Source organism: Leptodactylus fuscus, chromosome 2, assembly GCF_031893055.1.
Source record: "Leptodactylus fuscus isolate aLepFus1 chromosome 2, aLepFus1.hap2, whole genome shotgun sequence".
In the NCBI taxonomy this organism is placed as follows: Eukaryota; Metazoa; Chordata; class Amphibia; order Anura; family Leptodactylidae; genus Leptodactylus; species Leptodactylus fuscus.
Genome location: NC_134266.1, coordinates 233,945,889 through 233,971,776, shown reverse-complemented (window position 1 = coordinate 233,971,776; position 25,888 = coordinate 233,945,889). Strand labels below are relative to the sequence as shown.

General features: G+C 44.8%; 1 protein-coding gene across 1 annotated transcript in view; it reads right to left on the bottom strand.

Annotated features, from left to right (window-relative positions):
* The window catches only part of NCKAP1L (NCK associated protein 1 like), a 164,956-nt gene that overhangs the window by 62,220 nt on the left and 76,848 nt on the right, over window positions 1-25,888 (bottom strand). Inside the window, exon 23 of the mRNA XM_075265865.1 lies at window positions 11,438-11,535. Within this exon, the coding sequence (XP_075121966.1) occupies window positions 11,438-11,535 (98 nt within the window). The remainder of the gene's footprint in view (window positions 1-11,437; window positions 11,536-25,888) is intronic.

Genomic DNA, 25,888 nt, shown 5'->3' with positions numbered 1-25,888 from the left:
GGTTACGTGCACCCACAATTTTTACTACTGGTATACAGTGCCATTGTCTGACTGGGAATTCAAAGAATATATTGGGAATACAAATACCCTCATTTCTTGCTACTGCCATATAGTGCCAGTGTCTGACTGGGAATTCAAAGAATATATTGGGGTTACGTGCACCCACAATTTTTACTACTGGTATACAGTGCCATTGTCTGACTGGGAATTCAAAGAATATATTGGGAATACAAATACCCTCATTTCTTGCTACTGCCATATAGTGCCAGTTTCTGACTGGTAATTCAAAGAATATATTGGGGTTACGTGCACCCACAATTTTTACTACTGGTATACAGTGCCATTGTCTGACTGGGAATTCAAAGAGTATATTGGGAATACAAATACCCTCATTTCTTGCTACTGCCATATAGTGCCAGTGTCTGACTGGGAATTCAAAGAATATATTGGGGTTACGTGCACCCACAATTTTTACTACTGGTATACAGTGCCATTGTCTGACTGGGAATTCAAAGAATATATTGGGGTTATAAATACCCTCATTTCTTGCTACTGCCATATAGTGCCAGTTTCTGACTGGTAATTCAAAGAATATATTGGGGTTACGTGCACCCACAATTTTTACTACTGGTATACAGTGCCATTGTCTGACTGGGAATTCAAAGAATATATTGGGAATACAAATACCCTCATTTCTTGCTACTGCCATATAGTGCCAGTGTCTGACTGGGAATTCAAAGAATATATTGGGGTTACGTGCACCCACAATTTTTACTACTGGTATACAGTGCCATTGTCTGACTGGGAATTCAAAGAATATATTGGGAATACAAATACCCTCATTTCTTGCTACTGCCATATAGTGCCAGTGTCTGACTGGGAATTCAAAGAATATATTGGGGTTACGTGCACCCACAATTTTTACTACTGGTATACAGTGCCATTGTCTGACTGGGAATTCAAAGAATATATTGGGGTTATAAATACCCTCATTTCTTGCTACTGCCATATAGTGCCAGTTTCTGACTGGTAATTCAAAGAATATATTGGGGTTACGTGCACCCACAATTTTTACTACTGGTATACAGTGCCATTGTCTGACTGGGAATTCAAAGAATATATTGGGAATACAAATACCCTCATTTCTTGCTACTGCCATATAGTGCCAGTGTCTGACTGGGAATTCAAAGAATATATTGGGGTTACGTGCACCCACAATTTTTACTACTGGTATACAGTGCCATTGTCTGACTGGGAATTCAAAGAATATATTGGGAATACAAATACCCTCATTTCTTGCTACTGCCATATAGTGCCAGTGTCTGACTGGTAATTCAAAGAATATATTGGGGTTACGTGCACCCACAATTTTTACTACTGGTATACAGTGCCATTGTCTGACTGGGAATTCAAAGAATATATTGGGAATACAAATACCCTCATTTCTTGCTACTGCCATATAGTGCCAGTGTCTGACTGGGAATTCAAAGAATATATTGGGGTTACGTGCACCCACAATTTTTACTACTGGTATACAGTGCCATTGTCTGACTGGGAATTCAAAGAATATATTGGGAATACAAATACCCTCATTTCTTGCTACTGCCATATAGTGCCAGTTTCTGACTGGTAATTCAAAGAATATATTGGGGTTACGTGCACCCACAATTTTTACTACTGGTATACAGTGCCATTGTCTGACTGGGAATTCAAAGAGTATATTGGGAATACAAATACCCTCATTTCTTGCTACTGCCATATAGTGCCAGTGTCTGACTGGGAATTCAAAGAATATATTGGGGTTACGTGCACCCACAATTTTTACTACTGGTATACAGTGCCATTGTCTGACTGGGAATTCAAAGAATATATTGGGAATACAAATACCCTCATTTCTTGCTACTGCCATATAGTGCCAGTGTCTGACTGGGAATTCAAAGAATATATTGGGGTTACGTGCACCCACAATTTTTACTACTGGTATACAGTGCCATTGTCTGACTGGGAATTCAAAGAATATATTGGGAATACAAATACCCTCATTTCTTGCTACTGCCATATAGTGCCAGTGTCTGACTGGGAATTCAAAGAATATATTGTGGTTACGTGCACCCACAATTTTTACTACTGGTATACAGTGCCATTGTCTGACTGGGAATTCAAAGAATATATTGGGAATACAAATACCCTCATTTCTTGCTACTGCCATATAGTGCCAGTTTCTGACTGGTAATTCAAAGAATATATTGGGGTTACGTGCACCCACAATTTTTACTACTGGTATACAGTGCCATTGTCTGACTGGGAATTCAAAGAATATATTGGGGTTATAAATACCCTCATTTCTTGCTACTGCCATATAGTGCCAGTTTCTGACTGGTAATTCAAAGAATATATTGGGGTTACGTGCACCCACAATTTTTACTACTGGTATACAGTGCCAATTTCTAACTAGGAATTCAAAATGCGCAAGGCTCCCGGAAAGGGACGTGGACGAGGCCGTGGGCGAGGTCGGGGGAATGGTTCTGGGGAGCAAGGTAGCAGTGAAGCCACAGGGCGTCCCGTGCCTACTCCTGTGGGGCAGCAAGCATTGCGCCACTCCACAGTGCCAGGGTTGCTTGCCACATTAACTAAACTGCAGGGTACAAACCTTAGTAGGCCCGAGAACCAGGAACAGGTCTTGCAATGGCTGTCAGAGAACGCTTACAGCACATTGTCCAGCAGCCAGTCAGACTCTGCCTCCTCTCCTCCTATTACCCAACAGTCTTGTCTTCCTTCCTCCCAAAATTCCGAAGCTTTACAGAACAATAACCCAAACTGTCCCTGCTCCCCAGAGCTGTTCTCCGCTCCTTTCATTGTCCCTCAACCTGCCTCTCCACGTCACGATTCCACGAACCTAACAGAGGAGCATCTGTGTCCAGATGCTCAAACACTAGAGTCTCCTCCATCTCCGTTCGATTTGGTGGTGGATGACCAGCAACCCACCCTCATCGACGATGATGTGACGCAGTTGCCGTCAGGGCATCCAGTTGACCGGCGCATTGTGCGGGAGGAGGAGATGAGACAGGAGTTGGAAGAGGAAGTGGTGGATGATGAGGACACTGACCCGACCTGGACAGGGGGGATGTCAAGCGGGGAAAGTAGTGTGGATGTTGAGGCAGGTGCAGCACCAAAAAGGGTAGCTAGAGGCAGAGGCAGAGGTCAGCAGCTTAGGCGAAGCCAGGCCACACCCGGAATCTCCCAAGATGTTCCAGTTCGTACCCAGCCCCGAAAAACTCCCACCTCGAGGGCACGTTTCTCGAAGGTGTGGAGTTTTTTCAAGGAATGCGCCGAGGACAGATATAGTGTTGTCTGCACAATTTGCCTCTCGAAATTGATTAGGGGCTCTGAGAAGAGCAACCTGTCCACCACTTCAATGCGCCGTCATTTGGAATCCAAGCACTGGAATCAGTGGCAGGCAGCAACGGCAGGACAAAGGCCGCCTGCCGTTCACGCCACTGCCACTGCCTCTGCCACTGCCTCTGCCTCTGCCACTGCCACTGCTGACTGTGCTGGCGATGCACTCCAGAGGACGAGCCAGGACACCACTTCATCTGCCTCCGCCACTTTGTTGACTTCTACCTCATCCTCCCCTGGTCCTGTCTTATCTCCTTCTCCTGCACCATCAAAGGCACCATCAGGCGTTTCTTTACAACAACCCACCATCTCTCAGACATTGGAGCGGCGGCAGAAATACACTGCTAACCACCCACACGCGCAAGCCTTGAACGCCAACATCGCTAAACTGCTGGCCCAGGAGATGTTGGCGTTCCGGCTTGTTGAAACTCCCGCCTTCCTGGACCTGATGGCAACTGCGGCACCTCGCTATGCCGTCCCTAGCCGTCACTACTTCTCCCGGTGTGCCGTCCCCGCCTTGCACCAGCACGTGTCACTCAACATCAGGCGGGCCCTTAGTTCCGCGCTTTGCACAAAGGTCCACTTGACCACCGACGCGTGGACAAGTGCATGCGGACAGGGACGCTACATTTCACTGACGGCACACTGGGTGAATGTAGTTGAGGCTGGGACTGCTTCCCAAACTGGCCCGGTGTACCTCGTCTCCCCGCCTAACATTCCTGGCAGGGACACGAGAAGAACACCCCCCTCCTCCTCCTCCTCTACCGCCTCCTCCTCCGCCACCGCCTCCTCCTCCGCCACCGCCTCCTCCTCCGCTGTTAGATTGACCCCAGCTACGAGTTGGAAACGTTGCAGCACTGGCGTTGGTAGACGTCAGCAGGCTGTGCTGAAGCTGATCAGCTTGGGGGACAGACAGCACACTGCCTCCGAGGTGAGGGATGCCCTCCTCGATGAGACGGCAATATGGTTTGAGCCGCTGCACCTGGGCCCAGGCATGGTCGTTTGTGATAACGGCCGGAACCTGGTAGCAGCTCTGGAGCTTGCCGGACTCCAACATGTTCCATGCCTGGCCCACGTCTTCAACCTAGTGGTGCAACGTTTCCTAAAGAGCTACCCCAATGTTCCAGAGCTACTGGTGAAAGTGCGGCGCATGTGCGCCCACTTTCGCAAGTCGACAGTAGCCGCTTCTAGCTTAAAATCTCTCCAGCAACGCCTGCATGTGCCACAACACCGGCTTTTGTGCGACGTCCCCACACGCTGGAACTCAACGTTTCAGATGTTGAATAGAGTGGTTGAGCAGCAGAGACCTTTGATGGAATACCAGCTACAAAACCCTAGGGTGCCACAAAGTCAGCTGCCTCAGTTTCACATCCATGAGTGGCCATGGATGAGAGACCTTTGTGACATCCTACGGGTCTTTGAGGAGTCCACAAGGAGGGTGAGCTCTGAGGATGCGATGGTGAGCCTTACAATCCCGCTCTTGTGTGTTCTGAGAGAATCCCTGATTGACATCAGGGATAACTCAGATCACACAGAGGAGTTAGGGATAGCATCCGATCCGTCACAGCTGGAGAGTAGGTCCACACATCTGTCCGCTTCACTGCGTTTAATGGAGGAGGAGGAGGAGGAGGAGGAAGAAGAGTTGTCCGATGATGTGATGGTGATACAGGAGGCTTCCGGGCAACTTCGAATCGTCCCATTGTTGCAGCGCGGATGGGTAGACATGGAGGATGAGGAGGAAATGGAGATTGAACTTTCCGGTGGGGCCAGAGGAGTCATGCCAACTAACACTGTGGCAGACATGGCTGAGTTCATGTTGGGGTGCTTTACAACCGACAAGCGTATTGTCAAAATCATGGAGGACAACCAGTACTGGATCTTTGCTATCCTTGACCCCCGGTATAAAAACAACATCTCGTCTTTTATTCCGGTAGAGGGGAGGGCCAATCGCATCAATGCTTGCCACAGGCAATTGGTGCAGAATATGATGGAGATGTTTCCAGCATGTGACGTTGGCGGCAGGGAGGGCAGTTCCTCCAGTAGGCAACCAAGTTCTCACCGGTCCACACAAACGAGGGGCACACTGTCTAAGGTCTGGGACACCTTGATGGCACCCCCTCGCCAAAGTGCCGCCACGGAGGGTCCTAGTGTCACCAGGCGTGAGAAGTATAGGCGCATGTTGCGGGAATACCTTTCCGACCACAGCCCTGTCCTCTCCGACCCCTCTGCGCCCTACACGTATTGGGTGTCGAAGTTGGACCTGTGGCTTGAACTTGCCCTATATGCCTTGGAGGTGCTGTCCTGTCCTGCCGCCAGCGTCCTATCTGAGAGGGTGTTCAGTGCAGCCGGTGGCATCATCACTGACAAGCGCACCCGTCTGTCAGCTGAGAGTGCCGACCGGCTCACTTTGATAAAAATGAACCACCACTGGATAGAGCCTTCATTTTTGTGCCCACCTGTGTAAAGCACCCCAACATGAAACTCCATGTCTGTACTCAACCTCTCCAATTCCTCCGCATCCTCATACTCATCCACCATAAGCGTTGCACAATTCTGCTAATACTAGGCTCCCGCCAACATGATTTCCCCCAACTCTGCTGGTTAGAGGCTCCCTCCACCCTGATTTCCACCAACTCTGCTGGTTAGAGGCTCCCTCCACCCTGCTTTCCCACAACTCTGCTGGTTAGAGGCTCCCTCCACCATGAATTTGCCCAAACTGGGCTGGTTAGAGGCTCCCTCCACCATGAATTGGTCCAAACTGGGTTTTTTAGAGGCTCCCTCCACCATGAATTGGTCCAAACTGGGGTTTTTAGAGGCTCCCTCCACCATGAATTGGTCCAAACTGGGCTGTTTAGCGGCTCCCTCCACCATTAATTGGTCCAAACTGGGCTGGTTAGAGGCTCCCTCCACCATGAATTTGCCCAAACTGGGCTGGTTAGAGGCTCCCTCCACCATGAATTTGCCCAAACTGGGCTGGTTAGAGGCTCCCTCCACCATGAATTGGTCCAAACTGGGTTTTTTAGAGGCTCCCTCCACCATGAATTTGCCCAAACTGGGCTGTTTAGAGGCTCCCTCCACCATGAATTGGTCCAAACTGGGCTGTTTAGAGGCTCCCTCCACCATTAATTGGTCCAAACTGGGCTGGTTAGAGGCTCCCTCCACCATGAATTTCCCAAAACTTGGCTGTTTAGAGGCTCCCTCCACCATTAATTGGTCCAAACTGGGCTGGTTAGAGGCTCCCTCCACCATGAATTTGCCCAAACTGGGCTGTTTAGAGGCTCCCTCCACCATGAATTGGTCCAAACTGGGTTTTTTAGAGGCTCCCTCCACCATGAATTGGTCCAAACTGGGCTGTTTAGAGGCTCCCTCCACCATGAATTTGCCCAAACTGGGCTGTTTAGCGGCTCCCTCCACCATTAATTGGTCCAAACTGGGCTGGTTAGAGGCTCCCTCCACCATGAATTTGCCCAAACTGGGCTGTTTAGAGGCTCCCTCCACCATGAATTTGCCCAAACTGGGCTGGTTAGAGGCTCCCTCCACCATGAATTGGTCTAAACTGGGGTTTTTAGAGGCTCCCTCCACCATGAATTGGTCCAAACTTGGCTGTTTAGAGGCTCCCTCCACCATGAATTGGTCCAAACTGGGGTGGTTAGAGGCTCCCTCCACCATTAATTGGTCCAAACTGGGCTGGTTAGAGGCTCCCTCCACCATTAATTGGTCCAAACTGGGCTGGTTAGAGGCTCCCTCCACCATGAATTGGTCCAAACTGGGGTTTTTAGAGGCTCCCTCCACCATGAATTGGTCCAAACATGGCTGTTTAGAGGCTCCCTCCACCATTAATTGGTCCAAACTGGGCTGGTTAGAGGCTCCCTCCACCATGAATTGGTCCAAACTGGGTTTTTTAGAGGCTCCCTCCACCATGAATTGGTCCAAACTGGGGTTTTTAGAGGCTCCCTCCACCATGAATTGGTCCAAACTGGGCTGTTTAGCGGCTCCCTCCACCATTAATTGGTCCAAACTGGGCTGGTTAGAGGCTCCCTCCACCATGAATTTGCCCAAACTGGGCTGTTTAGAGGCTCCCTCCACCATGAATTTGCCCAAACTGGGCTGGTTAGAGGCTCCCTCCACCATGAATTGGTCCAAACTGGGGTTTTTAGAGGCTCCCTCCACCATGAATTGGTCCAAACTTGGCTGTTTAGAGGCTCCCTCCACCATTAATTGGTCTAAACTGGGCTGGTTAGAGGCTCCCTCCACCATGAATTTGCCCAAACTGGGCTGTTTAGAGGCTCCCTCCACCATTAATTGGTCCAAACTGGGCTGGTTAGAGGCTCCCTCCACCATGAATTTCCCAAAACTTGGCTGTTTAGAGGCTCCCTCCACCATTAATTGGTCCAAACTGGGCTGGTTAGAGGCTCCCTCCACCATGAATTTGCCCAAACTGGGCTGTTTAGAGGCTCCCTCCACCATGAATTTGCCCAAACTGGGCTGTTTAGAGGCTCCCTCCACCATGAATTGGTCCAAACTGGGTTTTTTAGAGGCTCCCTCCACCATGAATTGGTCCAAACTGGGCTGTTTAGAGGCTCCCTCCACCATGAATTTGCCCAAACTGGGCTGTTTAGCGGCTCCCTCCACCATTAATTGGTCCAAACTGGGCTGGTTAGAGGCTCCCTCCACCATGAATTTGCCCAAACTGGGCTGTTTAGAGGCTCCCTCCACCATGAATTTGCCCAAACTGGGCTGGTTAGAGGCTCCCTCCACCATGAATTGGTCCAAACTGGGGTTTTTAGAGGCTCCCTCCACCATGAATTGGTCCAAACTTGGCTGTTTAGAGGCTCCCTCCACCATGAATTGGTCCAAACTGGGCTGGTTAGAGGCTCCCTCCACCATTAATTGGTCCAAACTGGGCTGGTTAGAGGCTCCCTCCACCATTAATTGGTCCAAACTGGGCTGGTTAGAGGCTCCCTCCACCATGAATTTGCCCAAACTGGGCTGGTTAGAGGCTCCCTCCACCATGAATTGGTCCAAACTGGGTTTTTTAGAGGCTCCCTCCACCATGAATTTGCCCAAACTGGGCTGGTTAGAGGCTCCCTCCACCATGAATTTGCCCAAACTGGGCTGGTTAGAGGCTCCCTCCACCATGAATTGGTCCAAACTGGGTTTTTTAGAGGCTCCCTCCACCATGAATTTGCCCAAACTGGGGTGTTTAGAGGCTCCCTCCACCATGAATTTGCCCAAACTTTGCTGGTTAGAGGCTCAATCCACCCTGATTTTCAAAACAAATGTTGGTGCCAACCTCAACTTACTACAAGGGCCAAATTCACTGCTGGTGACAAGCTCTCCTCACTGCAAGTGCAAAATACACATGTTTCAAGGTGTTTTCCTACTGTCAGAGAGGTGGTATTGAGTGTGTAAAGTGTGTAGTTGTTAGGCTGTGATGTTGGGGTAATAGAGGGTCTTTGGTGTGTTAGATGCCCCCAGACATGCTTCCCCTGCTGTCCCAGTGTCATTCCAGAGGTGTTGGCATCATTTCCTGGGGTGTCATAGTGGACTTGGTGACCCTCCAGACATGGATTTGGGTTTCCCCCTTAACGAGTATCTGTTCCCCATAGACTATAATGGGGTTCGAAACCCATTCGAACACACGAACATTGAGCGGCTGTTCGAATCGAATTTCGAACCTCGAACATTTTAGTGTTCGCTCATCTCTATATGTTACTTTTGTAGATTTGAAGAAAAACTACTTTGACAATTTATGCAAATGAAGGCAATTTTTGCACTGGGGCGGGGCTTCTGCTCCATGGAGCGCTGATCTTGCCACTCAGACCCCAACCATCTACCATCTGTGCCAACTTATGCAGTAAAAGTTGATCCTCCCACTGCTACACCATCACACGTTCTACTTGAAAAGCAATAGCAGTGCTCCCAAGCCTAAAGGCTCGCCCTGGTACACCAACTACAAAAGTGGGGTCCGTAATGTGCAAAAGACTTTACCGTAATAGTACGGCATTAGTGGTGTCTTTAAGTATGACTGCCACTCAGGAGCCTAGGCAGCCCGTCATAGAACTGAAGACATTGCAATGAATTGCAATGTATTGTATGAGTGAACGGATCCTTGGAGAAAAAATAAATACATAAAAAAAAAGAAATATTTTTAAAAAAATAAAAAGAACTACATGGTCATGTGATATACAGTACATGGCTGTGTGATATACAGTCTATCATATACGGTCCATGGTCATGTGATGGACACACAGGTGCACAGCTTGTTACCAGGCAGATATCTGATTACTGTGATGTGACTGTAACAAGCCATGCACCTGTGTGTCCATCAGATGACCATGGACCGTATATCACATCACCGTGGATAGATTTTTATCCTCTAAGAAATTTAGAAAATGAATTGATACAGAAAGTATATCGGAAAATTGTACAAATACTTATTATACAAACAATAACCTTGTTCTCTCAATATTGGTCAAAAACCTTTATCAAAAAGCTAAATGTTGAGGTTCGCTTTAAAAATAGAAAAAAACACCATTTTCTCACATAAAGTAACAAATGGTAAAGCCCTGCAAATAACACTGTCAAATCTTATAGATTTTTCCTTTTTTTCTCCTCATAGTATATTGAAACCTTTTATGGATCTGCCATTTGTGATCAGAAGAAATTGCAGCCGCCTATTGATGTTTCATTGTGGTCCCTGGAATGTTTACAGTCTATTGATCTGCTGTTTGTGCTATGAAGACATTGAAACGTCCAGCTGCAACAAAGCTTTGACTTTTGTATCACGTTTATTATTCTCTCTGTTCTACAGAAGAGAATGAGCGTGTCACATGAAAGACAGATAATCAGTGTAAAAAAAAGGAAAATGTGCAGTTTGTTACACCGCTTTATTTGTTACATGCTGACAATTCCACAGTTCTAATAAGTTGTCATGTAATAATATAGAGGGATGGCATTCTTCAAAGGGGGAACATAAAACAAATATACTTAAAATAAGATTGATACTTTATATGATTGATGTATCTGGTAGTGGTAGAAGAAGGCTGAGACACATTGCGGAAATGCAGCTTTTTTTTGCTATGATTTTTTAAACCAAAGCCGAGAGAGGCTACAAAAGAATGGGAAAGACATAGGAAGTTCTTATACGTCTACCTTCTGCTCAATCTACCAATGACTTTGACAGCAAAATTTCCCCCCCCCCAAAAAAAAAAAAAAAAAAAAAAAGATGCATGTCTGCATCTGTGTAAGCAGCCACAAAAAAATGGCCACTTACACAAGTTTACCGTGTACGCGGCCCCAGGAAAATTGCCGTGGGCATACGCAGTCAGCTCTGCCCAAGGCCCAATGGCAGAGCCGACTGTGCATGCTTAGAAGTTTAAAGTCAACGATGGAAGAAGACACAGTGAGGGACCGTTCCAGGCGAAGAAAGAGGCAGCGCTGGAGATTTTGCTTGCAGCACTGGAGACGCCCCCAGTGCTGTTTGAGCGCTGGGGACCAACCCCAGTGCTGCGAGAGCACTCATTTGCATAAAAAGAAATCCGGGATTTCTCCCGAACGGCGGCGCAGAGAAGACATCTAAAGGTAGGAGAAAAGTAGCCTTTCTTAAGGCTATTCCTACTTGTTAGGGATAAAAAAAAATGTAATTTTAATGATCAAATTCCTTTAATTTCAGCCTAATTATGGTAGTGTCTACTTTCAGGTGGGCGGTCCTTGGCTGGAGCAGAATGACTAACAGCAATCGCTCAAAAAAATGTGCCTAGAGTTGGAGATGCAAAGAGTTGTAGTCCATGGAGGTTCTGGAAGGTCCTTTTTAAATAGTTATAGGCATGAATACATCATATTATTTTCTGTATCTCTTTTTCACAGCATTTTTTATTGACCTAATCTAACATGGCTCCTATAAAGTGGACACTAATAAATGATTGCTGTGTATGTGATGTCTTATCAAGTGGCTCAGCTAGTCAATCTGTATTCCTACAATGTAATATATATCCATAATGCATTATTCAGAAATTTTGACACATTCAAATATATTTACCTTTAACTCTGCAATTTGAGATGTCACATGCCACATAAGGTTCTCACTCAGAAATTTCATCCCATAGGGACCAATCATCTCCGCTAAAGATTTTATCTCTAGAATAGATTTAAATAAAATCAATGGCAAGCAATACATATACTAACATAGCAGAAGAGAAGATATACTGAAAGCGATATTGGCAATACTGAACTGACTATGTAAAAGAGTTTACTCATCACAGGCATTGGTGGCATATTGCTAGGTCCAAGTGTTTGGGTTTTGACTAGAGATGAGCGAACACTATTCGATCGAATATCAGGCCATTCAAGGTATTCAATTCCAATCGAATATAACAAGGTAAACGCACTAAAAATTTGTATCCCCTCCCACCTTCCCTGGCGCTTTTTTTGCAACAATAACTGTGCAGGGAAGGTGGGACAGGAACTCCGACAACGGAGGCATCGGAAAAAGTAATTGGCTGGCTAAATCAGGTGACCTCCAATTTATATGAATGGTGGATTTAACATTTGGTTAATTTGAGACTGTGAACTAGACAGGGATAGATGTACAAGCAGCAGGGTTCACATCTCCGGTGTAGCAGTGCTGGCCATGCGCTCACTTCGGCTGCATCTCCGGTGTAGACGAGCTGAGCGCACGGCCAGCACTGCTACATCTCACCATAGGAATGCATTGACCAGCATTGATTGGCCGAATGCCATACAGAGTACAGCATTCGGCCAATCAACGTTGGTTCTGCCGGAGGAGGCGGAGTCTAAGATCGGTCCACAGCAGTCTCCGTTCTGGTCAGATCTTAGACTCCGCCTCCTCACAGATGAGCCTCCGGCAGAACCAGCGTTGGTCAATGCATTCCTAAGGGAAAAAGTCAGCTCCCGCATATCGCAAGCTGACAGTGATCCCATCGTAATACAGTGACTTGGGCATGTTCGATGCCCCCAGACATGCTTCCCCTGCTGTCCCAGTGGCATTCCAGGGTGTTGGCATCATTTCCTGGGGTGTCATAGTGGACTTGGTGACTCTTCTAGTTGGGAAGTGTGTTGCCACCTTAAAAGGATTCTACTACCTTCCTCAAGCATATTCAACTGTCCCCACTGTGTTACAGAATGTGACAATGATACATAACATACCTTTGTGTTTAAAGAAGGTATAGCTAGACCAGAGAAAACTAGGGGAGACCAGACCATAATAGACCACTTCATGACATTGATTATTGAGGGCCTACATCCAGGACATTGCTGAAAAGCTATGAGGTGGTCTAGATAAGACGAAGTTAAGACTATGGCCATTACCATTATAACATCTATTGCTCTCCTCCTTCATAGCGTAGGAGTAGTAGAGTGATGGACACAGACACAGATCCCTCCATGTCCATACCTATTGATGCTAAAAACCATGATGAAGCTTCTGTATGTTTGTTTACTTTTGTAACGTGTTCCTATCTTGCCACTCTTTCCATTCCATTTAGGGGGCATTCACACGGAGTAACGCGGAGCTGATCCTGGCACGATAACTCAGCACTGCAAAACAGAATCCCATTGAGTTCAATGGGTTCCGTTTAACGCGTAACAATGGGTTAAAAAGCCTCCCATTGATTTCAAAGTGTTACGTGCGTTAAACGGAACCCATTGAACTCAATGGAATTCTGTTTTGCAGCGCTGATTCTTATGCAAGTTATCGTGCCAGAATCAGTGCCGCTTGCTCCGTGTGAATGCCCCCTTAGACTACAAACTCTTATGGGCAAGGACCCTAGTTTTGATGACTTTATTGATCACACATGTCTGTCACTTTTCTAGCAGTAAGCGGAATATGTTAAAGCCATGTTAGGTTTTGACCAATGTGCCACATGCACATATATTTTGAAGCACTTAGTTATAAACAATCTACAATACTTCATAAGGTTTAGAGGAAATGCAGCTGATCAAATGTATGTTTCTGTACTGAGGATAGGCTATTCCTTGCATAAGGCCTGATACTTTATTCTGGTCTTGTGCTCTGTATAATGGGTTATACAGAAGATTTAGATTAGAACGGAGAGACACAGCAAAAAAGACAATTAAATCAAAGCAAATGCATTTCCCGTCAGGACTTGCTATATACATGTGGTTACAATGTGACAGCTGTAATAAGTATTTGTACGCAAGGTCAGTATTGAGCCGCATTGTTCTCAGTAAAGAAGGCTACAGTATTTGCTTAAATTTCAGAAGCAATGACATTGAAGGACATTGTCACAAGGGTTTTTTTGTGCTCATGTCAACACATTTAGAGCTATAATGCTTCTTCACAATTTAATGCATACATGATGCCAGAGCTCATTCAGTGAACCAAAAGAGATTTCAGATTCATAGAAAGTTATTTTAGTTATTTTGTGGACAGCACATGCAGGGGTGAGTGAGCTGAGTTGTCATGTTCAAGGTTAACAGCAGATTAACAGGGCAGAAATACAGTGGGGAAAATCTACAAAAAAAACTATTTTAACAGGCTGTGAACCAAATTTATCAAGTGATTTAGCCACTTTTAGGATTTGTATGAAAGGAGGTGTGCTCCCATGCACCAACATTTTTTAACTCAACTAATAAGCGCAGTGTAAACTAGACACCAAAGTTATGAAACAGCATGGGGTACTTTGATAAATCTGACACAGAATCACCGCAGTAAAAATCGCTGCGTTTTACAGTACTTGCAAAGTGGATGGGATTCATGCAAACCCCATGCCCACTTTGCGGAAAAAAATTGCAGTGTGCACAGCACGCTGCTCCGGATTAGGCCCAATGAATGGGCCTAGTCTGGAGGAGGGAGTGTCTTCAGGCCAAATCACGAGACGAAACGGCCTGAACAATCAGCATCTTCCGTCTTTTTTCTGGGAGCCAGAAGAAACCTGAGAGGCTCCCATTGATTTCAAAAATCTCTGTGTGAACTTACCCTAAAGCCTCTTTGTGAATGGAGTGCCAGTGTGCTTGTTTAACAAGAGCTCCATTCACTTTTATGGAGCCGAGGGCGATGCTGGAGATTATATTCCCAGTAGCCCCATAGAAGTGAATGGAGTACCGATCATGCAAGCACACTGGCGCTCCATTTACAAGGATACTCCTGATCACTGGGGGACTCAGCGTTTGCACCCTCAGCAATCGGACACTTATCCCCTGTCTATAACATAAGTGTCCATAACAGCACAACCCCTTTAACAGATATGCTCTATTTTGATGATGTAACAATAGTACCAGGCAGTGCATTACTATGATAATACATTTTTTGTGTATTTATAGACTTTTGATGTTTTTTTTACCATTCCCTCTCTCGGTCTCTGTTCCCTGACTGCTTTTGTTACAGTTTTGGGTTGTAAATAAGGAAATTTGTTATTACCTTTTCTGAGCATACAAGAAAATGCAGAGAATTTCCAGTTGTATACAGAAATCATGCGGCACACAAACCATTTTTCTGTACTTGCTTTTTTTTATGATTGAATTCTGATGTTTGATCATATATTTTATTATAACTACCGACATTTCTGATTCTGCTAGAGCATGAGAAAATGACCTGTTTAATATGGGTAATGTGCATGTCAACTGAAATGCAGGATGCTATAAATTCTAATTTACGATCTATAAATGTGAAAACTATTGATCTATATTATAGGCATATGCCATTCAGAATACATTGTAAATCATCCCAGGGTCACGGTGTTTACAACAGTTCTAAATTGGTTATTACAAGATCATGTTTGTGGTCTATGGCAAATCTGTCAATTCTTTGATCGGAAAAATAAAAATTAACTCTTGATATGTGAAGGAAACCAATGCATTGCACATGGCACATCATCTGTAAAATGAGGAGTTAGTGTTCCCATTTCATAATGCGATGGCGATATATACAGCTGCAGTATGCCTGAACAGGTAATGTAATTCGTCTGCACCTCAGTTTTGCTTCCTTCCACTTTATTGTTCTGGATTTCTCTTTGGTGTACTTTTCCACCACATATTGCAAAAGATTCACTGAGAGAAAAGGCTTTCTAGAATATAACAGAAAAATGTCAAACTCAGACTTTATTCAGGCAAAGTACAGGACTGCACTCAGTGGCGTAACTAGGAATGGCGGGGCCCCGTGGCGAACTTTTGACATGCCCCCCCCCCTCCCCGACCGACACCGAAGACCTCGACCGACTCCCTCCTCCGCATTCCTGCACGCTGTCCCTTAGTGGCCCCTGCACACAGTATTATGTCCATTAGTGGCCCCTGCACACAGTATTATGTCAATTAGTGGCCCCTGCACACAGTATTACAGTGGGGCAAAAAAGTATTTAGTCAGTCACCAATAGTGCAAGTTCCACCACTTAAAAAGATGAGAGGCATCTGTAATTTACATCATAGGTAGACCTCAACTATGAGAGACAAAATGAGAAAACAAATCCAGAAAATCACATTGTCTGATTTTGTAAGAAATTATTTGCAAATTATGGTGGAAAATAAGTATTTGGTCAGTAACAAAATTTCATGTCAATACTTTGTTATATATCCTTTGTTGGCAATGACAGAGGTCAAACGTTTTCTGTAAGTCTTCACAAGGTTGGCACACACTGTTGTTGGTATGTTGGCCCATTCCTCCATGCAGATCTCCTCTAGAGCAGTGATGTTTTGGGGCTGCACGGACTTTCAACTCCCTCCAAAGGTTTTCTATAGGGTTGAGATCTGGAGACTGGCTAGGCCACTGCAGGACTTTGAAATGCTTCTTACAAAGCCACTCCTTCGTTGCCCTGGCGGTGTGCTTTGGATCATTGTCATGTTGAAAGACCCAGCCACATTTCATCTTCAATGCCCTTGCTGATGGAAGGAGGTTTGCACTCAAAATCTCACGATACATGGCCCCATTCATTCTTTCTTGTACCCGGATCAGTCGTCCTGGCCCCTTTGCAGAGAAACAGCCCCAAAGCATGATGTTTCCACCCCCATGCTTTACAGTAGGTATGGTGTTTGATGGATGCAACTCAGTATTCTTTTTCCTCCAAACACGAAAAGTTGTGTTTCTACCAAACAGTTCCAGTTTGGTTTCATCAGACCATAGGACATTCTCCCAATACTCTTCTGGATCATCCAAATGCTCTCTAGCAAACTTCAGACGGGCCCGGACATGTACTGGCTTAAGCAGCGGGACACGTCTGGCACTGCTGGATCTGAGCCCCTGGCGGCGTAGTGTGTTACTGATGGTAGGCTTTGTTACATTGGTCCCAGCTCTCTGCAGTTCATTCACTAGGTCCCCCCGCGTGGTTCTGGGATTTTTGCTCACCGTTCTTGTGATTATTTTGACCCCACGGGGTGAGAGTTTGCGTGGAGCCCCAGATCGAGGGAGATTATCAGTGGTCTTGTATGTCTTCCATTTTCTAATTATTGCTCCCACAGTTGATTTCTTCAATCCAAGCTGGTTGCCTATTGCAGATTCAGTCTTCCCAGCCTGGTGCAGGGCTACAATTTTGTTTCTGGTCTCCTTTGACAGCTCTTTGGTCTTCACCATAGTGGAGTTTGGAGTCTGACTGTTTGAGGGTGTGCACAGGTGTCTTTTTATACTGATAACAAGTTTAAAAAGGTGCCATTACTACAGGTAATGAGTGGAGGAAAGAGGAGACTCTTAAAGAAGAAGTTACAGGTCTGTGAGAGCCAGAAATCTTGATTGTTTGTAGGTGACCAAATACTTATTTTCCACCATAATTTGAAAATAAATTCTTACAAAATCAGACAATGTGATTTTCTGGATTTGTTTTCTCATTTTGTCTCTCATAGTTGAGGTCTACCTATGATGTAAATTACAGACGCCTCTCATCTTTTTAAGTGGTGGAACTTGCACTATTGGTGACTGACTAAATACTTTTTTGCCCCACTGTATATCCCTTAGTGGCCCCTGCACACAGTATTATGTCCCTTAGTGGCCCCTGCACACAGTATTATGTCCCTTAGTGGCCCCTGCACTCAGTATTATGTCCCTTAGTGGCCCCTGCACACAGTATTATGTCCCTTAGTGGCCCGATAACTGAAAAGTTAGTATATTTATTTTATTTTTTAAAAACTCCCCCCCAGGGACTTGAACCTGCAATCATTTGATTGCAAGTCCCATAGATGGCAATACAAGTGTATTGTCGTCTATGGGAGATTCTATACATTACTATTGCGGATGGTCATAGAGACCAGCCACAATAGTAACATAGCGATGACAGGGCTGGGAGCCTTCATTAGGCTCCCGGCTGTCATCTGAACAGGTCGGCTCCTGCAAGCTCGTCACGCAGGAGCCGGCCTGCAACTTCAAAGGTATGGGGCCGGTGGGATAACTTGACCCTTTTTTTCTGGAGGGGGAGGGGGGAAGAGGACATCTCCTGAGGCCAGGGCATCTCCGCTGTTAACTCTTATAGCGGAGATGCCGAAGCTCGCTATTACATACTCTGCATCCGGACCCTCCGATGCAGCATACAGACACCGGGGCAGGTCATGCTCGTCACACTCCTGGCAGAGTACTGGAAAGCGAACACCCCGCAAAGACGGTCTTACAGGCTATACTGTGGTGAATAGGTCATTAGCCTTTGCGGCGTGTTCGCTTTCCAGTACTCTGCCTCTGACTCGGAGGATCCGGAAGCCGGGTATGTAATAGCGAGCTTCGGCATCTCCGCTGTAAGAGTTAACAGCGGAGATGCCCTGGCCTTAGGAGATGTCCTCTCCCCCCCCCAAAAAAAGTTTCAAGTTAGCCCCCGGCCCCCCGGGGCCGGTCCCATTCTTGGCAGAAGTTAAAAAAAAATTTTCAAATTGACACGTCGGGGGCCCGGGCCCCCTGACGGGTCGGGCCCTGTGGCAGCTGCCTCTGCTGCCTCAGTGGTAGTTACGCCACTGACTGCACTGAATGGAGCTGCCTTGTTGTTCTCACAGGCAATAGCTGGGAACCCCATTGTTTGGGGAGAACTTTGGAGGTGCACTGCCGGCCCTTCATTTTCAGGATCAGAAATATAGCATATTTTAGTATGAAGCCATTACTTTATGAGAAGGAACACCTCCATTACAGATGACCTATTGACTTTCCTAACATAGTTGCTTTTGTATACAAATACCTGTATACTATCTATTCTAGAGTACTGCTTTTTTAGAATGCCACGTTGTACCATTTTTCAATTATTCCACCTGGAAATCTATGAACAAACTGTTACCATTCCCCTTATAACTGTCCAGAGTATGGACTTCCTACTGGTAAGGGTAAAGGTAGCACTCACATTAGGTTTACACTAGCTCAGTGGTCTCCATTGTTTGGGTCTGACAGTGACCTGCCCGGCGGATAGCCGGATTGTTAAACAGTGGTCACACTCAGACATTGGCGGACCCCATTGACTATAATGAGGTCCGTTCTGTGTCCGCCAGATAAAAACTGAACCTGGTGGAGAAAAAGGTCCTCCATGCAGGACTTTTGTCTCCATTGATTTTCAGCAGTTTCTTCAACAGAGTCTCTGATGGTAAACTTTGGGGAAGATTTATTAAAGGGTCGATCCAGTTCTTTTTTTTAACCCCTAAGGAGGCTTAAAATAAACACACATGAACAGATTTATGAAGACTGGCATTACTAGCAACAGTCTTTATAGCCTGAATCTGGCAAAAGGCAATCCTCGTCATATAGGATGAGGCAGACACCTTCTCATAAATGATGCGCACCTTCTGCTGGGTTGTGTGCCTGTTGGGGGGGGGGGGGAGTATGCTAGGTCGTAGCTGGTGTACCTTTCCTGCATCTTCATTTTCTTGTGTTAAAGAGATTAAATTTTACAGGGCCGATGGCCCATCCCCTGGTCACCTTTACTATGCCTCCTATTCAGGAATGTGGCAAAGGAGGTGCAGGGTTAAAGAAAAAGGCACTATTTTTTAGCACATAAAAAATGCCATTTTTTATGCCTATATATTCATCTGTCCATTTGGTCAGTGGAAAATCTCTGCACTGGTCACTGATTTTTATTTACCTTCTGCCTGTGTTAGAGCACATCAGCTTATCTACAAGCTCAGCTCCAGTCTCAGTAAAAGTTCCTAAGACCTGTACCTGTAGTATCTGGAAGCTGTTTGCTTATAAGGGCTTGTTCACATCTGCTCCCGTACTCCGTTCTGCAGGTTTCCGTTTCCTGCACAAAACATTCATTTGAATGGGATTGAAAAGTGTCCGGCCGTGAGTGCCAGTGAGCGTTTTATGCACTCTGCGGTGAAACCATTTTTTTTAAAACCGGACACAGAGTTGGACATGCAGTACTCTGTGTCTGGTTTTTAAAAAAAATCGTTTCGCCGCGGAGTGCATAATACGCTCACCGGCGCTCAAGGCCGGACTCGGCATGACAGGTTTCCGTCTTTTGCATGCAGAAGATGGAAACCTGAAAACGGAGATCGAACACTGGTGTGAACCCAGCGTAAGTTACCTTGTTTGCAGTCCTGTCTTCTCATCCCTGCACCTACCATAATGCGCATTCCAACCACCATCAGGCTCAGTGAGTAGTGCGGCTTACCTGGGGGAAACTTTACTACTGCCATCAGACTCCCCACAGGTCCTCTAATGGTAAGTTCAGATGGGGGGTTTTGGACTGGAGCCAGAAGTGGAGGCCGCCTCAGGTTCCGGTCCAAAAGCCGGGTAGCCGCAACTGAAATCTGGTGCACTGCACCAGCATCCAGTCACACACTTCACTCCGGATAAGGCCCAATGAATGGGCCTAGTCCGGAGATGGGAGTGTCTTCAGGCCAAATTGCGAGGCAGCTCAGCCTGGAGAATGACATCTCGGCTCCCAGAAAAAACTTTTGAGCGGCTCCCATTAATTTCAATGGGAGCCGTCTTTTTGGTCAGGATTTTGAGTCGGATACGGCCTCAAAATCCTGACCAAAAATCTCCATCTGAACTTACCCTTAGGTTGCATTCACATGGAGGAAAACGGCGCTGAATTTGGTGTGGAATCCGCGTGTTCCTGGGATACCACAGCAAATTCAGTACCATTTTCTCTATGTGTGAATGCACCCTTAGCACTGCACCATCCTAGGAGGAGTGTCACAGGATCTGGTTGAGATCCTTGTGACTGTGACCACAGCGACTACAACACTCAGCCTTCTGCCCTTCCTCTCAGTGGGCTGCTGTATATGCACATAGTATTTGGGTCAGACACTCAGGGTCAGAGGGGATGGTGTATGTCACAAGGATTATATATTTGGTGCTCTTTGAATCCTTGTGCCATGTATCAAACATCTCAGCCTTGCCCTAGGTGTAAGATTCTGTACAAGTTTTGCCCAGAGTGTTCCTTAGACTGCAGGATCAGATTGACATATTACACTAGCACCGGTTCATTTGCATTCCCAGACGCTGCATACAAAGCACATTGCTCACGCTAAAGCCCATCATCAAGTCCTACTGCACAATAAGTATCCCCAGCCCAACCAATCGGAGCTCCTAACACAATCTCAAGTGTTGTCGGAGCTCTTAAAGGTGACAAATACTTGTTTTCTTCATTTTAAAAGCTTTGAAATAGCAAATTGATTTTGGAAAATCCATTAGACTGCATTTCTTGGAGGAAAAAAAAAACCTTCCTTACTGCTGATAACCTGCCAGTAATAAGGAAACCTAAACTTCTAATATATTCCAGTCATTCCATATAAATATATTCCTCAAATCAATAATTAAAATGGGTGTTGGGGGAACCCAGTGCTTGGTGATCCCTGAAATGCGAGTGTCTGCTGTGTGATAGATTAGGCGGAATTACTGCCCCCCCCCCCCCATCACATGTAAGAGTCTAATAACATTGACAAGAATTAAAACTCAGAAGAAGATGGGAGGGCCAAGTCGTTGCCACAGCAACATGCTTCAGGGGATGCGGCTCGGATACACGACTGCAGCAGCCCAAGTTTTTTTGCCTGTCTCTGCTTGTTTGTCAAAAGTGGGGGCAGGGAAAACGTCTGCGAGTGTTATCTTCTGGAACATTGTTATATGCGGTCCAAGAAGCTAATGGGTTAATATTGCCGGAGGAAGACACTTCATATTCCTTCTCAAAGATAAATGCTAAATGATTTTAAGTAGCAATTTTCTGCACTTGGCGTTCACCTATCGCCTGCCAGAAGTATCACTCAAGAGATGCAAAAAGTCAGCTTTAATGAGAGAGGACGAAACAGGAAAAATATAGTAATATAGGAATAATTATTACCAATAATCTATATAATACAGGATAGATAGATAGATAGATAGATAGATAGATAGATAGATAGGAGATAGATAGATAGATAGATAGATAGATAGATAGATAGATAGATAGATAGGAGATAGATAGATGGATAGATAGATAGATAGATAGATAGATAGATAGATAGATAGATAGATAGATAGGAGATAGATAGATAGATAGATAGATAGATAGATAGATAGGAGATGGATAGATAGATAGATAGATAGATAGATAGGAGATAGATAGATAGATAGATAGATAGATAGATAGATAGATAGATAGGAGATAGATAGATAGATAGATAGATAGATAGATAGATAGATAGATTACAGCGCCGCACCTCTAATGAGGCGACCTGAAGCGACCGCTTCAGGCGGCGCTATGCCGGGTCCCCGGGGGGGCAGCATTTTTACTGACCTAAGCCAGTCCAGGACAAGCTGTCCTAGACTGGCTTAGCGTCACCGTCTCGGCAGCCCGGCGGGGGAAGCGAGCGGTTGTTTGGGGCGGCCCTGTGGACGCAGCGCTGCTTTAACCTATTAGCAGCGCTGCTCTAGCGGCCACCCCTCATGTTTAGCAGAAAGCAGGTCATCTCCCTTCCTGCTCTCTGCATACTAACGCCGCCCCCTCCGCCCCGCACCCGACGTGTACCTGCGCTCCTACGCGGGCTCCAGTCACAAGACCACTGCGCAGGCTGAAGAGAAGAAGCAGGTAAGCTTCTGCACAATAAATACTAGATTTATGATGATGGGGGGGGTTGGGGTGCTGGGGGGGATATGCTGGGGAAGGGGGAGGGGGGCTTTTGAATGTCTGTCTGGCCATTCCTTGGACTTGAGGACTGTTTTTTTTCCCACCCACTTGTAATTCTTGCACTTGGGGGTTAATAGGAGCACTACAGTCTGTAGCAGGAAAAAAAAAAGTCAAAAGTGTCAAACTGACATTTTTTTTTTACTGTTTTGCCTCTAATAAAAATTTGAATAAAAAGAGATCAAGGCATTAGCAATTCCCCAAAATGGTAGAACTGTAAATTACTCTCGGCCCTGCAAAAAAAACCCGCCCTATACATCCCCATACAAGGAAGTATAAAAAAGTTACGTGTCAGAATATGGCGACTTTATATACGGACTATTAGGGGCATTATTAATAGAAGGGGGTATTATTAATAAGGGGCGCTACTTAAAGAGGACCTTTCATGAGTTGGGGCACATGCGGGTTTTATATACCGCTGGAAAGCCGACGTTGCGCTGAATTCAGTGCACTGTCTGCTTTCACGATCTGTGCCCCAGGTGAAGAGCTATCTGTGCCGGTACCGTAGCTCTTCACTGTCAGAAGGGCGTTCCTGACAGTCGGGAACGTCCTTCTTCACAGCAGCGCCTATAGCGCTGTACTGTGAGAGCGGGGAGGAATGCCCCTTCTGATAGTACTTGTCCATAGACAAGTACTGGGGGAGGCCTTCCTCCCCGGTCTCACAGTAACGCCCTTCTGACAGTGAAGAGCTACTGTATCGGCACAGATCGTGAAAGCCGACAGTGCGCTGAATTCAGCGCACTGTCGGCTTTCCAGCGGTATATAAATCCGCATGTTCCCCAACTCATGAAAGGTCCTCTTTAAGGGGTGTTGTGTAGGTGAGGACTGTATGGGTCGGGTGCCTGGAGAAGTGAGGAGTCAAAGATGTCTGTGTTGCAAACTTTACAGAGACAAATCACATGCTGGAAGAAGTGGTCATGGCGGTCCAGAGGGAAGAGACGGGAAATGTGAGCGATTAGTCAGGGACCTCTCCGGTAAGTCACCACAAAATGCTACTCACTGTATTCACTGTAATGTTACCACTAGCAAGGAGCCTTTCTGTCGCCTGCCTCAGGTAGCAGAAGTGCTAGGTTCACCACTGGATAGATAGATAGATAGATAGATAGATAGATAGATAGATAGATAGATAGATAGATGATAGATAGATAGATAGATAGATAGATAGGTGATAGGATAGATAGATAGATAGATAGATAGATAGATAGATAGATAGATAGAAAGAAAATAGGTAGGTGATAGGAGAGATAGATAGATAGATAGATAGATAGATAGATAGAAGATTAGATAGATAGATAGATAGATAGATAGATAGATAGATAGGAGATTAGATAGATAGATAGATAGATAGATAGATAGATAGATAGATAGATAGATAGATAATAGGATAGATAGATAGATAGATAGATAGATAGATAGATAGATAGATAGATGATAGATAGATAGATAGATAGATAGGTGATAGGATAGATAGATAGATAGATAGATAGATAGATAGATAGATAGAAAGAAAATAGGTAGGTGATAGGAGGGATAGATAGATAGAAGATTAGATAGATAGATAGATAGATAGATAGGAGATTAGATAGATAGATAGATAGATAGATAGATAGATAATAGGATAGATAGATAGATAGATAGATAGATAGATAGATAGATAGATAGATAGAAAATAGGTAGGTGATAGGATAGATAGATAGATAGATAGATAGATAGATAGATGATAGATAGATAGATAGGTGATAGGATAGATAGATAGATAGATAGATAGATAGATAGATAGATAGAAAGAAAGAAAGAAAATAGGTAGGTGATAGGAGAGATAGATAGATAGATAGATAGATAGATAGATAGATAGGAGATTAGATAGATAGATAGATAGATAGATAGATAGATAGATGATAGGATAGATAGATAGATAGATAGATAGATAGATAGATAGATAGATAGATAGATAGATAGATAGATAATAGGATAGATAGATAGATAGATAGATAGATAGATAGATAGATAGATAGATAGATAGAAAATAGGTAGGTGATAGGATAGATAGATAGATAGATAGATAGATAGATAGATAGATAGAAGATTAGATAGATAGATAGATAGATAGATAGATAGGTGATAGGATAGATAGATAGATAGATAGATAGATAGATAGATAGATAGATAGATAGAAGATTAGATAGATAGATAGATAGATAGATAGATAGGTGATAGATAGATAGATAGATAGATAGAAAGAAAGAAAGAAAGAAAGAAAGAAAGAAAGAAAGAAAGAAAGAAAGAAAAAAAGAAAATAGGTAGGTGATAGGATAGATAGATAGATAAATAGATAGATAGATAGATAGATAGATAGATAGATAGATAGATAGATAGAATCTCTCTGACTTGAAACAGCCTACGTTCACATCTGTACCAGACTCTCCAACTCTGTTACAGTGTCCGTCTGAAAGTCTGCATAGGAAAAAGTCCTGTACAATAGACTTTTTCCTCCACCAGGTTCAGTCAGGGGGTTTGTCAGACTCCATGAGTTTGCTGCTATTTTAGCAAACTGCATCTCCATTGTTTTGGACTAGAACAACGGAGATACAATGCTAGTGTGAACCTAGTGTCATTGGGGTATATTTATGAAGACTGGTATGTTGAACACCAGTCTTCATAACACTAGTCCAGGCGGGAGAGCTACCTCCTTTATGAGCACGCACATGCCTCTTCATAAACATGGCAGCTCCTCCGCCGGGCCATGCACCTGATCACAGCGTCGATTACAATAAATCTACTACAAATTCTACACCACTTTCACAAAAGCAGCTTTGCAGGTCCCAAAATAGCAGCTGCACCAATTATGGTTTCAACTGGTGGTTACAAACTTGAAAACCTGATGGAATGATAAATATGCTCCAATAACGCCAGACATAATTAGCCCATAATGTGCCCCATACTCAACCTAGTTCCACTACTGAATTAGTTACAGATTAAGAAGGATGATAGTCTTAAAAAATGCATGTCAAATGATTGAATCCCTATAATTGTACTTGGAAGGGCATATTCACATGACCAAGTGACCCGTGAAATACGGTTTATGTGTTGACCGGATTTACTGGCCTGCACCTTATGCTGGCAGAGAGTCTCCTATCAGTATAGTTATCTATGATACTAGAGGCTCCTGCTATACCTCCTATACTGTCCTATATCGATTACAGAATAGAACTATAAGAAACTCTGTCATGTGATTGCGTCCTATCAGTATATTAAGATGGAACTTTCCTCTGTAAGTCTGTCTGGATTTTACATTATAGTCATGTTGTGTCTTTGAAAACCCATAGCATGACAAATATTTTTTTGCTATGTGTGTATGGCATTTCTTCCCCAAATCCTGTACTCTGAATAAGGCCTAGCATTACTATGGGGTTTAATAAGGTTTTTCTTTAGGACTTTTCTTTAGACTATCTTGT